Here is a 13,825-nt window from a genome sequence, read left to right as displayed (position 1 = left end):
ATGTTGCGACAAACTTTAAACGGTTGCCTAGCAGGTGTCTCGAGGAACAAATTGAGAATAGAAACCCCTGTCCGGGAACGTCATCCTACGACGCAACAGAGCATTTGCTGAGTTACAGACGCCAGCGCCTGCCAGTAGGCCATCCCTTCGGCAGCCAATGTGATGTACGCTGACGGTCCGTAGGCGGAACGTCTCGCAATGCTGTTTGTTATTCAATGATCGCGACTGATTGGCACGATAGCCAGTGGCGAAGATAGAGCTAGCTGCTGCGTAGGAGGGCCTCGTCTTCTGTGAATGCGACGCTGTGTTGCCTTGGTGGATGACTGTTCCGGACAAGGGTTGCAATCTGCAGTTTATTTTTTTTCCTGCATACAGGAAAACATTGGAGATTTTACAGGACTCCAGGAGAAAAATAAATGGCAGATGGAAGCCCGTGTCGAAAACCATCATCCGCTTAATCAACAGAGCATCGAATTTATACGAGACAAAGCCTCTCAACGCTACAGCTAGTTTTATCTTCAGTCGTGGTCACTAAAACCAACACTGCGAGACGTCTCGCCTGCCACCTGCCAGCGTACAAACCTATGTTTGTTGCCGAAAGGATGGCCCAGTGGTTGGCGCCGGAGCCTATAACTTCGATGATCTATAGCGTCACTGGACGACGTTTCCAAATAAGGGTTCCTATCCTCGACTTGTTCCTCAAGACGTCCTCTATAATCCCTCCAATTTTGTCATAACATGCTGGGACATTATTTAATAAAACATACCAGGAACTCCCGGAAAGTTCTGTTCTATCCAGCAACGGCTGGTTCCGATACATAGAAGATCTGCGTTTGCCATAGACTAGAAAAACAAAGGAGAGCACAAACCATGGGGACCGGGCAGAATTTGCTTCACTAGTGGCTTCTTTTCATCGTTAACGCTGTCACTGTCAGAAAAGCACTATTATTAGTCTCAGTTTCTGCTTAGAGCGAACTCTCAATTCTAATTGGTTTCCTGTACTAAAAGAACTAGCTTTATGGATCGAAGTACCACACAGTCCCCTTTGAACACTTTCAAAGAACTACTTCGAACCAGAAAGTTCATGACACTGACCCCTTCAATCTAGTGGGTTGCCGATCCCGTGATGTCGCAAGCTCCAAACAGTTCCACGAAAGTGTTTCACCATTGAGACCTTTTAGCGAACTCACCTTCAGGAGCAGAATTCAGTAATGTCCAGTGTTCATTTTATGCTCCCATTAATAGCATTTACCTTTCAAGCGCTGCTTCTTGCCAGGACTTTTCGCAATTCTATTTCCAACAGGTGCTGAGAAAAACCTGTATTGGAAAAATGACTAGCCCATAAATCAACCTATGACTTTTAGACAAAGGACTTTTAGACATTTTACATATAGACCAACCCATCAACTGCTGACTTGACAAAGCCCCCGATCACTGGCTAACAGACGCCATCTCTAACACGCATAGGACAGCCCCTTAGAGCGGCCAGAATATGTTATAGTAGCTAGAACAAATACGTGGAAAGATCGGTAAGAAAATTAGCTTCCATTTTTTAATCTGCAAATTCTTACATTAAATGTATCAACGAGTCAAAAAATCAGGTTCGGGATTTTTTTTTTATTTTTATTTTTTTTTTTTTTTGAATACTGGTGCACTGATTTTGATAACCGTCCGTTCGCCTCTGAAATCACACTCATGTTAATTAACACGAACATGATAGATACAGTTCGATAAAGACTACTCACTAATTTTGTCCGCTAGGTGTCGGTTCCGTAAGTAGTATAGGTACTTTACAGTTTCTCAATAGCGTAACAACGGAGCTTCTCACAAATGCATTTCTGTTCTTGTACCTTAAGAGAATCACTCTGGCTTCACTGCAGACGTTAACAAGTTTTAGGTCGATTTTACTATGATCTGCCATTTTCATATCGTTTCTACGTTAAGATCCCAACACATTTAAACTACAGAAGTTTATTAACAACCCTGTAATTGAATACTATCCGACTCTCTCTGTTATGTGCATTATCTCGCGTTAATCCACATTTTATCTACTTCTCCTTACGATCATTCTGCGAAGATGTTTCGCTGTAGGCAACAGCACTGTCAGCTAACAGTTAAAAATGACGTTGACATCTGATAAATAGTTTTTGTATACTGAGACCAAAAGCGGTGGTGTTTCTCTTCTTTCGGTCGCACGTTATGTTACTTCTGTTTCTGTCAAAGAATATCTGTCGTCCAGATTAATGTGCTGCTTCATATCAGTCTAAATTTTTGGTCATTTACAAGGGCTACTAGGAAAATAAGAAACTATCGGTCGCCAAGTGAAAACCACGGTGGAAATGAAAACTGTTTTATCTGCAACAGTTAGCTACACCTTCAAGCTACTTCCCTGAATAGTCGCCGTTCCGACTTACAAATTTGTCGTAGCGTTGTACTAACTTTCCAATACCCTCCTCATAGAATACGCATCTTGTGCTTCCTAACAATTTTCTACACTGGACTGCAGCTCAATTTCTATGCCAAAATGTTGTCTTCATACCCAGCGGTTCATCTGAGAAGGGATGAAAATCAGAGAAGGCCAAGTCCGAGGTATATTGTGGGTGATCGAACACTTCCTACTGAAAACGCTGCAGGAGCGTCCTCCTCAACCTTGCAGTGTGCGGCTAACCTGTCATAAAGATGGAAATGCATGACAGTTATGTTCTGCGTGGTCGCATGAAATCTGGCGAACTCTTTCGGCAGGCTCCATACTTGGCGGGAGAAATTATTTTCTAGGCGTCTTTACGCGCTTAATGTGCGTTCAGAATGGAGAAGAGCGACGAGATGCTATGTGCGGACATACTAGGGACACTGCCCAACATCTGTGCAAAGCTTCATCGGATTTTCACTGTGGTTCCCATTTTGCGACCGACCGTCTCACACTTTTCGAATAGCTCTCGTATAAATTTGTGATGATGCTGCAACAGTCGTCCTTCGAAACTCTACGATCAAGTACCTGGACGTAAAACTTGAAATGCAAATCTTTGCTAATATGAGACAGAAAATATTCATTACCATTAAAACTTCTAGAAGATGTGCTAAGACGGCTCAGAGACAGCGGCTGCATTTCTATAAATCGCGCTGTAAACATATTTCTGTAAAAAATGAAACACCCTCAAGGACTGTGTTCAGTGGTACAGTGATAAAATATATGCACGCTGAGGCGCTGCAGAGTTAGTGTTTCATCTGTCACGGTCATGACGATCAGGAGGCCTGTCTCTAGCACGCTCTGTTTTGACTCTGCAGGCAGTAACTGCGCTGAGTCAAAAACTGAAGAGTGCTCGCAACATTCATTCTAGAGTACAAACATGCCCCTAGGACTAATACGTGCTCCTATAGAACAGCCTCAGCCATTCCAATGTCATGCTGTGGGCCTGCGGGAAGCAGGGTGGACTTGCCGACGGACACGTGTCGAGCACAATGTATCGTAGGTGGTGGTCTGTAGTACATTCCCATAGCTGTAGACCAGATTCTGGCCGTTCGCGTGGTTCAGTCGCACGTTGCGTCAAGCTCGACGAATTGTGCGGATGGCAATGGCTGATCGAAAATTATCCAGGGACGCAATCTGGCCACACCTGCTGTGTCATCAAGGACCACTGCAAAACGTGTGTGAGCCGTAGGATTAAGATTACGTGTGTCTATGGCAAGACTATCAGTGGCATCACGACAACGCCAAGCATGGCTACTCCTAGTGTTGTGAAAGAGTTAACTAGAGAGTGGAATGCACCGTTGTCTTCAGTGATGATGGTAGGTTCTGTTTGTATGCGAGTGACGGACGTATATTTGTATGGCTTAGACCTGGTGAGCTGCCTATTTCAGAGTGCCTTGGTACGCGACGCATAGGTTCCATTCCAGGATTGATGGTGTGGGAGGCCCATCACTTACAACATGCGGTTACATTTGGTGTTTCTGCAGGGTAAGTAACCAGTTCCCGCTACTTTTCGCAGGTTGTTAATGCAATGCTACTGCCATTTCTTCTACAGAAACGTGACGGTTGCTACGACGCAAATGATCTTGGTGATGTCTAATAACTGCCCAGGCCAGCAAGATCACCAAATCTCTCGTCAAATGAACACCTGTGGGACATGGTGAAGCGGGAATTGCTCTTTCTTCTGGGCCTGCAAGAACCATTACTGAATTGCAACAATAGGCGCCAAATGCTTGGGATGACCTGCCGCAGGATGCCATTCGGTACCTTTATCGTTTGCAAGCGAGAATCACGTTTGGCGTTGCTGCCAGAGCGGGCTGCATCGTGTACTGATGCGATTGTTTGGGCCCTCTTTACTGCGACGTGTTTCATCTGGTCTGAATCTGTCATCATAAATTCCAACAATGATGAACTGCCTTGACAATAAAACGACCTTGTTCTTGAGGTTGTTGCTTTTTTCCGGCTGCGTAACAACAAGAGCATAGAATAAAATGTCAGAGGTCAGCAACACAGGGAAACGTTTGCCAATGAGCTACAACATTGTGTCAACCTGTAGCTTCAACACTCCATTCTGCCTACTTTCTCACTTGTCACAGAGCATTTGCACATGAAACACCAACTCCTTTGTCTTTAGAACGATGTTAAGAGCCACACGGTATGTCCTAAATCCTGGTTCTGCGCAGGCGTGACTTACCTTGACGGTGTCGTAGTGTCCGTCGGGCAGGTCCACCGCGCAGTTCCCCGCGTGATACGACAGCGGCGCCGGCGGGTGATCCCTGTGGACAAGAATACTATTATACCACAGCAGTAGGCCAAATACACACACTCTCTCTGCAGCTCCAACTGCAAATACCTCGTATGCCCTAGACTTTTTTTTTAATAATGTACAGTCATACATGCAGACTGAAGCAACGAATGAAAATTTGTACCAAGGCCGGGATTTGAACCCGCGTCTCCTGCTCACTTGGCTGATGCCCTAAGCACTACGCTATCCTGGGACAGTGGTTCTGATCAGCTGCTGGACTAATCTATCACGCTCCCCCCGTTTCGTTCGATGCTGAGGTGCTATTCGAACACAGTTGGAGAGCCTCTGCATTATTGTTCGAGTTTAGGGGGAAAACCATGTGGGCTGAGGCGTGAATGAGAATTTGGATTGAGGAGGAAAGCGTGGTAGGGTAGTCCGTGCAGTTGAGCAAAGCTACCATGCCAGGGTCACGTAGTGGTTAGCGCAAATGTCTAGTCAGCAGGCCACCCGGGGTCCATTCCAGGCCTTGGTAAAGATTTTCATTCCTTGCTTCAGCCTGCATCCTAATTTAGTTGAAAGGGTCTCCGAAACCATAGAGGTTTTTTTCTACATCTGGTTTATAGAGCGGCTAGCTGAGGACTGCCCATTACATTACTCATTACTACCATCTTTTGAAACGCAGTCAGTGTACAACGAGAGTGCTTACAGAAAGCTCAAAAGTGTGGGACCCATACCGAATAGGATTAACAGACAGGAAGCGTGAATGGTCACAGGTTCGTTTGATTCCAGCGTTGTGGATATGCTGAAAAACCTCAATTGGCATCCGATTGAAGATAGTCGCAGATTCCTACTTACAGACTTTCAACAACAAGTACTAAGAGAACAATGTAAATATATTCCTCATCCTCCTACGTACTGTTCCTGTGGAGACCGCGAAGGTAAGATTAGACTAATTACAGAGATACTTAAACAGTCATTCTTTTCACGCTGTATATGCGATTGGAACAGGAAGAAACTGTGCCATGCAGTACGATGCTAACGAGTTTGCAACGTATGTAAACGTAGATCGCTGTTCAGAAATGGTGTTACAAGTAAACAATGGACCACAACTGTCTTATGCTCTCTGCGCATGAACAGAAGATAAAAACATTTCACTGCTTCAACTGGTCAGTACTAAGTAAGTATGAGGGCAAAATTGAACTTATCTGGCTTTGCACTGACAGAACTTTTACAGGTAGAAACCTACTTAATTTACAGGGTTGATCCCTTTCAGGTCAATCCACACTTAAGAAGGTGTGCAAAATACCCTGTTACAACTTGTTAGTGGAAGAGTTCTCTTCATTGGACGAAAATGTTTTCACGACAAATTTCTTTGGATGCGGAAATAGGTGGAAGCCAGAGTGTGGCAAATCTACTGAACAGCTCGTACATGAATTATTTTCTGAAATGGTCCAAGGGTTGTTAACACGAACTACCTCTTCGTAGTTGAAATATTTAACAATATTATGGGATTCTCGTGAACAATTTACATATGGTACATGGAAATCAGAATTGAATTCTCAGATAAATTTGGGGCAATACAGCAATGAGGTTAACAACATCCGCAGCTTGTTCCGACTGAATGTTGGGTGTCTTTCTCGTAGTTTTCGGGCAATTTCTTTCTTTCTTACTTACTTTCTTCCTTCCTTTTAAGCAGTTCAGTTAACTGATTTTTAAATGACGCAACGTAATGGATACCCTGGGGGTATCCAGAAATAGTTAAGCACTAAAAAGGAATACCTGTCAGGATAGACGAAATTTGGAACAAAGTAAATGATTACTGAGAAATATGGCTGTAGAAAACATACGATGGGGTACCCAAAAGAATCCGAATTAATTTTTTGCTGGGCAAAGCTTATGTAGTACCCCATTTTGCCATTAGGAGCGCACAGAGCGAGCATTCCAGAGTCAGCCAGCAGAGTGCCGTCGTTGAAAGAGGCCAGGACTAGTTTCGGCAGAGTTTATATTGACAACTGTTTTGTGTGATTGTCATTTTCGCAATGGCTGATTTTCGTGAACAGCGTGCGGCGGTGAAATTCTGCTTTTTGCTCGTAAAAGTGGAACAGAAACTCAAAAGTGTTAAAATAAGAGTACAAGGAAGATGTGAGGAAAACAAGTTTTTTGAGTGGTTTTCCCGTTACGAAAATGGTGAAATGTCAACTGATGACAAACATCGTTCTGGTCGTCCTTCCACGGGCCGAACATTCGTGCAATCATCAACGAAGATCGACGACGGACCACTGAAGAAATTGTGGAGCTGTCGGAAATGACTGAGTTCAGTGCAGCGAATTGTGACAGAAGATTTTGGAATGAAAAGAGTGGCTGCCAAATTTGTGGCACGACTGCTGAACAATACCAAGGTGGCGTGGAAGCATGCAGTGTTTTGAAAGAACTACCGAAATAATCCGCACTATTTTTCAAAAATTTATGGAGATGGAATCGTTCATTCAAAGTTATTTCGCAGGATTAGACAGTTATGGAGGCTTTCCACTTGGAAGATGCCTTTTTATTGCAGTTGGGTTCTGGATTTTCCATCATGACAATGCCCCTGCTCACACAGTTTTTGACCAAAAATGGTAGGATCCCCCCCCCCCCCAATTCTCACCCGATCTTAACCTGTGCGATTTTCTGTTTTGTTTTATAGAATGAAAAACAGACATGAAATGAAAGCAGTTTGCTGAACTTGCTGAGCTGAAGGGAGAAAAATGTGACGGAGGCGCTGTCAAACATCACAGAAGATGAATTTAAACTGTGTTGAAAACTGGAATAAAAGTACTGACAAGTGCGTTCGTGGAAGCGGAGAGTATTTGGAAGGTGATTGAAGGTTTGTGGTTAAAATGTGAACAAATAAGTTCAAAAAGTTCGGTTTATTTTGGGTAACCTCTCGTAATGAATACAGAGTTTCAGGGACAGCATAAGGGAACAACTGACAGGAATGGGTGAAAGAAATACAGCAGAAGAAGAATGGGTAGCTTTGAGGAATGAAATAGTGAAGGCAGCAGAGGATCAAGTAGGTAAAAAGACGAGGGCTAGTGGAAATCCTTGGGTAACAGAATAAATATTGAATTTAATTGATGAAAGGAGAAAATATAAAAATTCAGTAAATGAAACAGGCAAAAAGGAATACAAACGTCTCAAAAATGATATCGACAGGAAGTGCAAAATGGATAAGCAGGGATGGCTAGAGGATAAATGTAAGGATGTAGAGGCTTATCTCACTAGGGGTAAGATAGATACTGCCTACAGGAAAAATAAAGAGACCCTTGGAGAAAAGAGAGCCACTTGCATGAATATCAAGAGCTCAGATGGAAACCCAGTTCTAAGCAAAGAAGGGAAAGCAGAAAGGTGGAAGGAGTATATAGAGGGTCTATACAAGGGCGATGTACTTGAGGACAATATTATGGAAATGGAAGAGGATGTAGATGAAGATGAAATGCGAGATACGATACTGCGTGAAGAGTTTGACAGAGCACTGAAAGACCTGAGTCGAAACAAGGCGCCGGGAGTAGACAAAATTCCATTAGAACTACTGACGGTCTTGGGAGAGCCAGTCCTGACAAAACTCTACCATCTGGTGAGCAAGATGTATGACACAGGCGAAATACCCTCAGACTTCAAGAAGAATATAATAATTCCAATCCCAAAAAAGCAGGTGTTGACAGATGTGAAAATTACCGAACTATCAGTTTAATAAGCCACAGCTGCAAAATACTAACACGAATTCTTTGCAGACGAATGGAAAAACTAGTAGAAGCCGACCTCGGGGAAGATCAGTTTGGATTCCATAGAAATACTGGAACGCGTGAGGCAATACTGACCTTACGACTTATCTTAGAAGAAAGATTAAGGAAAGGCAAACCTACGTTTCTAGCAATTGTAGACTTAGAAAAGCTTTTGACAATGTTGACTGGAATACTCTCTCTCAAATTCTAAAGGTGGCAGGAGTAAAATACAGGGAGCGAAAGGTCATTTACAATTTGTACAGAAACCAGATGGCAGTTATAAGAGTCGAGGGACATGAAAGGGAAGCAGTGGTTGGGAAGGGAGTAAGACAGGGTTGTAGCCTCTCCCCGATGTTATTCAATCTGTATATTGAGCAAGCAGTAAAGGAAACAAAAGAAAAATTCGGAGTAGGTATTAAAATTCATGGAGAAGAAGTAAAAACTTTGAGGTTCGCCGATGACATTGTAATTCTGTCAGAAACAGCAAAGGACTTGGAAGAGCAGTTGAACGGAATGGATAGCGTCTTGAAAGGAGGATATAAGATGAACATCAACAAAAGCAAAACGAGGATCATGGAATGTAGTCGAGTTAAGTCGGGTGATGCTGAGGGAATTAGATTAGGAAATGAGAAGCTTAAAGTAGTAAAGGAGTTTTGCTATTTGGGGAGCAAAATAACTGAGGATGGTCGAAGTAGAGAGGATATAAAATGTAGACTGGCAATGGCAAGGAAAGCGTTTCTGAAGAAGAGAAATTTGTTAACATCGAGTATAGATTTAAGTGTCAAGAAGTCGTTTCTGAAAGTATCTGTATGGAGTGTAGCGATGTACGGAAGTGAAACATGGACGATAAATAGTTTGGACAAGAAGAGAATAGAAGCTTTCGAAATATGGTGCTACAGAAGAATGCTGAAGATTAGATGGGTAGATCACATAACTAATGAGGAGGTATTGAATAGGATTGGGGAGAAGAGAAGTTTGTGGCACAACTTGACTAGAAGAACGGATCGGTTGGTAGGACATGTCCTGAGGCATCAAGGGATCACAAATTTAGCATTGGAGGGCAGCGTGGAAGGTAAAAATCGTAGAGGGAGACCAAGAGATGAATACACTAAGCAGATTCAGAAGGATGTAGGTTGCAGTAGGTACTGTGAGATGAAGGAGCTTGCACAGGATAGATTAGCATGGAGAGCTGCATCAAACCATCCTCACGACTGAAAACAACAACAACGACCTCTCGTATGTTGGGATAAAAATACAAGCACAAGAGGGGAAAGGAGGACTGCAAAAAAAATCGGTTGACCAAACAATGTCATGACTCTTCTGTGCAAAGCGGCGTTCTGCTGTGCGAAACCATCGGCCACTTCTAAACCTAAAACTGCAAATTGTATGGTTGTCTCGTGCAAGTTGCGGAGAGGGACGGAAGCAGCAACTGTGCGGCCACTGGTGTCTGAATCTATTTTTAGACGTTCAATTAGGACAGGCCTCCCTACAGCATGAACGGCAATTGCGTCCAATGAGAGATATTTCCGGCAGTGGTAGGCTGAGTCAGCGAGGACCGCGCCACCTGCTGGATTAGCTGAACGAGTTCGGCATGCGCTACCCAGATAAGGAATAATCGTGTGATTCGTTTCAAATCTAGGTGTATCAACTTATCACAATCGCAGACAGTACCCAGAGAAGAATTACACCCTGGCCAAAATTGAATGTGTTACACAAGTGCGATACGGTATTTATCAAACTTTCTGGAGAAATGTATGGCAGAAAGCGTATTACATTAATAAACGTTCATTCCATTCGGGGATGACGTCCGCCACCACGTCCATGACCAGCGCAAAGTCCAAAGCAAATTCAAGAAAACGCAGGTGATTCCTGTACACAAGAATGGTAAAAGAAGGCAGAATTAAATACCAGTATCCATAACTAAATTGCTGCAGAATTCTAGAATATCTGAGTTCTAATATAATAAATTTCCTAAGGACAGAAAAGCTTACGTCCACGAATCAGCACGGTTTTAGAAAGCATCTCTCAGCTTGCCCTTTTCTCACATGATATACTATGAACTATGGATGAAGGGCAAAACGCAGATTTCAAATTTCCGAAAAGCGTTTGACAGGGTACCTCACTGCAGACTTAACTAAGGTATGAGCATACGGAACAGGTCCCCAGATATGTGGGTGGCTCGAAGACTTCTCAAATAACAGAACCCAGTATTTTGTCCTCGACGGTGAGCGAGCACAGACAAAGGTATCATCAGGAATGCCCCAGGAAAGTCTGATGGGTCCGCTACTACTTTCTGCAAACATATATGATTTGGTGGATAGAGTGAACAGCAATCTGCGGTTGTTTGCTGATGATGCTGTGGTGTATGGGAGGTGTTGAAGGTGATTGACCGTAGGATGATACAAGATGACAGACAAAATTTTTAATTTGGAGGAGCAGAAAAAACAAACCCATAATGTTCGAATACAGCAATAGCAGTCTGCCGCTTGACAGTTTCACTTCTATTAAAGCACGAGTGCGTAAGGATTGCAGTAAAAAAGGCTAATGGTTGATATCGGTTTACTGGGAGAATTTTACCGGAAAGTGTGATTCACCTGTAAAGGAGACCGCACACAGGACAGTAGAGCGACTTCTTCTTGAGTACTGCTGCAGTGTTAGAAATCCGCACCAGGTCGGATTAATGGAAGAGATTTAAGGAGTTAAGAGGCAGGTTGCTAAATTTGTTAACGGTAGGATCGAACAACACGCCAGTGTTAAGGAGATGCTTCGGGAAATCAAATGGGAATTCCAGGAGGCGACATTATTTTCGAGGGACGCTATGGAGAAATTTAGAGAACTGGCATTAGAAGCTGACTGCAGAACGATTCTGCTGCCTCCAACATACATTTCGCGTAATGGCCACGAAGACAAGATACGAGAAATTAGGGCTCATACGGAGGCTACAGACAGTCGTTTTTCCTTCGCTCTATTTGCAACTGGGAGGACTAGTAGCAGTACATGGTATCTCCGCCACGCACCGTACGGCGGCTTGCAGAATGTGTATGCGCGTAGATGTAGGTCAACAGCAGCACGAGGTGTGACCCCTAGGGGCAAGAATACACACTGTGAATGCTATGTCAGTTCTTGACGGTTGGAGGCTCGTACGAACGCGTACGTCTTCCACAGCATCCCAGACATGCTGTATAGGTGACAAACGATGGGACTGGTCAGGCCAGACAAGGATCCGTACATTCCTGAAGGCATTTGTGGCGTGTGTTGCAGTGTGGGGCCTTGCATTATCGTGTCGGAATATGTCGTTCTGTACCCAAGTCACTCAGGGTGTACAGAGCGAGGTGGCGCAGTGGTTAGAACATTGGACTCGCATTCGGGAGGACGACGGTTCAGTCCCGTGTCCATCCATCCCGATTTAGGTTTTCGGTGATTTCCCTAAATCGCTGCAGGCAAATGCCGGGATGGTTCCTTCGAAAGAGCACGGCCGACTTCCTTTCCTAATCCGATGAGACCATATGACCTCGTTGTCTGGTCTCCTCCCCCAAAACAACCCCCCAATCACTCAGGGTGTGAAAAGAGTGTTTATCATTTTTGATACATACTGGTGAGCATCCGCTTACATTTTCATTGCCAGGTGGTTATTAACACTACTCCCCCCCCCCCCCCCCCCCCATGCTGTCGCAGTATGTAAGGAAATTCGTTTTTCGACACAATTTGCCTTGTAACTACCACACGAGGCGGTGTATTGAAGCGTTTTCTATTTTCTCGCCAGAGAGAAACAACCTCCAGTACTCAGCATTGCGCTAAAAACATTAATACGTAACTTCTGCATGCTTTATCTGAAGATAATACTGAGAAGGATCGAAAACTAGTTAATGGAAATGAACATTTACTAAAGAACTGGTTGCAATTATCTGTATTTATATTCAACAAAACTTGATTGACTGCCTTATCGTAAAGTCGATTTTCACATGCACTTATCTGTTTTAAATTAACTTGTCACAGCGAACAGTGGGTCACTTCGTTTCAAATCCTGAAGAGAATAGAGAAAAATATGAGCGTTCCCACTTTCGTCTCGCGAATTTTTGTTGTAAATTGCACCGGTTCACACTTCCCCACTGCTGCATTTCGTTCCAGTCCAAAGTCGATATAACACGTGCCGTGATAGTTGACGGTAAACACTGTATCGGACGACGATACATTTTTCACATATTGTTTGTGTGGTCTGTTTAATGTATGAGAGCGATCCTGTCTAGTTGTCAGGATAAAATATTAAGAGTAGCGCTCCAAAAGGCATGTTTATGACATTTTTAGCCGGTGTAATAACGTACATCGACTTAGAACTAAACAACGGGTTTTATCCGAAATCGTTGACTACAAAATGTCCTCTGCGTGGCTACACTTTCGTAAATGTCTCTCTTACTACCTTGATAGTATAGTTACCAAGTTCAAATGTATTTGCACTTTCTAGTGGGCAATGCTGTGGCATGGTGAAAACGGGTCCCTCCTTAGAGCAAATATCGCAGTCTGGACAAAAATATGTCTCTAGCGTTTTCTGTAGAACTCTCGGGGAGCTATTCGTAATGCGATCTTTTTTTTTTTCTGCAGTAATGACACATGGCAACATCCGTCCATATAATTACGATGCACGGATATGACATAATCGAAGCTGCTGCGTTGCCGATTGGTCGGCTATCTGAAGATAGGCAGCAATCTCGGAATAAGGATATGCGGCGTTACCGGGAATATTTTACAGTCAAATATTCACGTGAGAAAACTATGCAAATGTCATTCCATCGGCTTCTGGCATCTACTGATCGATTCATCTTAAAAGTCCAGAGAATAACAACTGAAGAAGATAAACAGGTACCCCCAAATAACCCGACAGCGACCCTTCTGAAAGCAATAACAAGGCTACCAATGTGACTATGATTTCGACTGAAAAATGTAAAATATCCAACAACACATTTCAATACGAAAATGCCGTGATAACATTCGAGAATCACGGCAAGATACGCAAATATCAACGAATTAATATTTCGTGTAGCTTCAGCTTTTCCATCAAGAACGAAGAGTTAGGGGGAAAAAAAAGGTGGACTACGGTTTAAAGTCCCGTCGACGACGATGTCATTAGAGGCAGAGAGCACAAGCTACGAGCTGGTGAAGGATAGTGAAGAAAATCGGCCCTGTCATCACTTTTAGGGGAGGTACAGTAAACCTGAAACTGGAAGGTTGGACGGCAGTTTGAACAACCGTCCTCACGAACTCGAATCGTTGTGCCAACCACAGTTTCATCTCGCACGATAACAGCTACAGAAGAGAGCAGGAGGAATGGGATTAAACTTGCGTTTGATCAGTGTC

At 43.5% G+C, this 13,825-nt stretch overlaps 1 protein-coding gene across 2 annotated transcripts in view; it reads right to left on the bottom strand.

Annotated features, from left to right (window-relative positions):
• The window catches only part of LOC126187688 (WD repeat-containing protein 47), a 676,574-nt gene that overhangs the window by 205,481 nt on the left and 457,268 nt on the right, over window positions 1-13,825 (bottom strand). For both annotated transcript variants that reach the window (XM_049928928.1, XM_049928929.1), the window contains one exon: window positions 4,662-4,743. In XM_049928928.1, the coding sequence (XP_049784885.1) occupies window positions 4,662-4,743 (82 nt within the window). The remainder of the gene's footprint in view (window positions 1-4,661; window positions 4,744-13,825) is intronic.

The sequence above is a fragment of the Schistocerca cancellata genome, chromosome 5 (genome assembly GCF_023864275.1).
Source record: "Schistocerca cancellata isolate TAMUIC-IGC-003103 chromosome 5, iqSchCanc2.1, whole genome shotgun sequence".
Classification (NCBI taxonomy): Eukaryota; Metazoa; Arthropoda; class Insecta; order Orthoptera; family Acrididae; genus Schistocerca; species Schistocerca cancellata.
The sequence above is the reverse complement of the archived record's forward strand: the minus strand, read 5'-3'. Positions and strand labels throughout refer to the sequence as shown.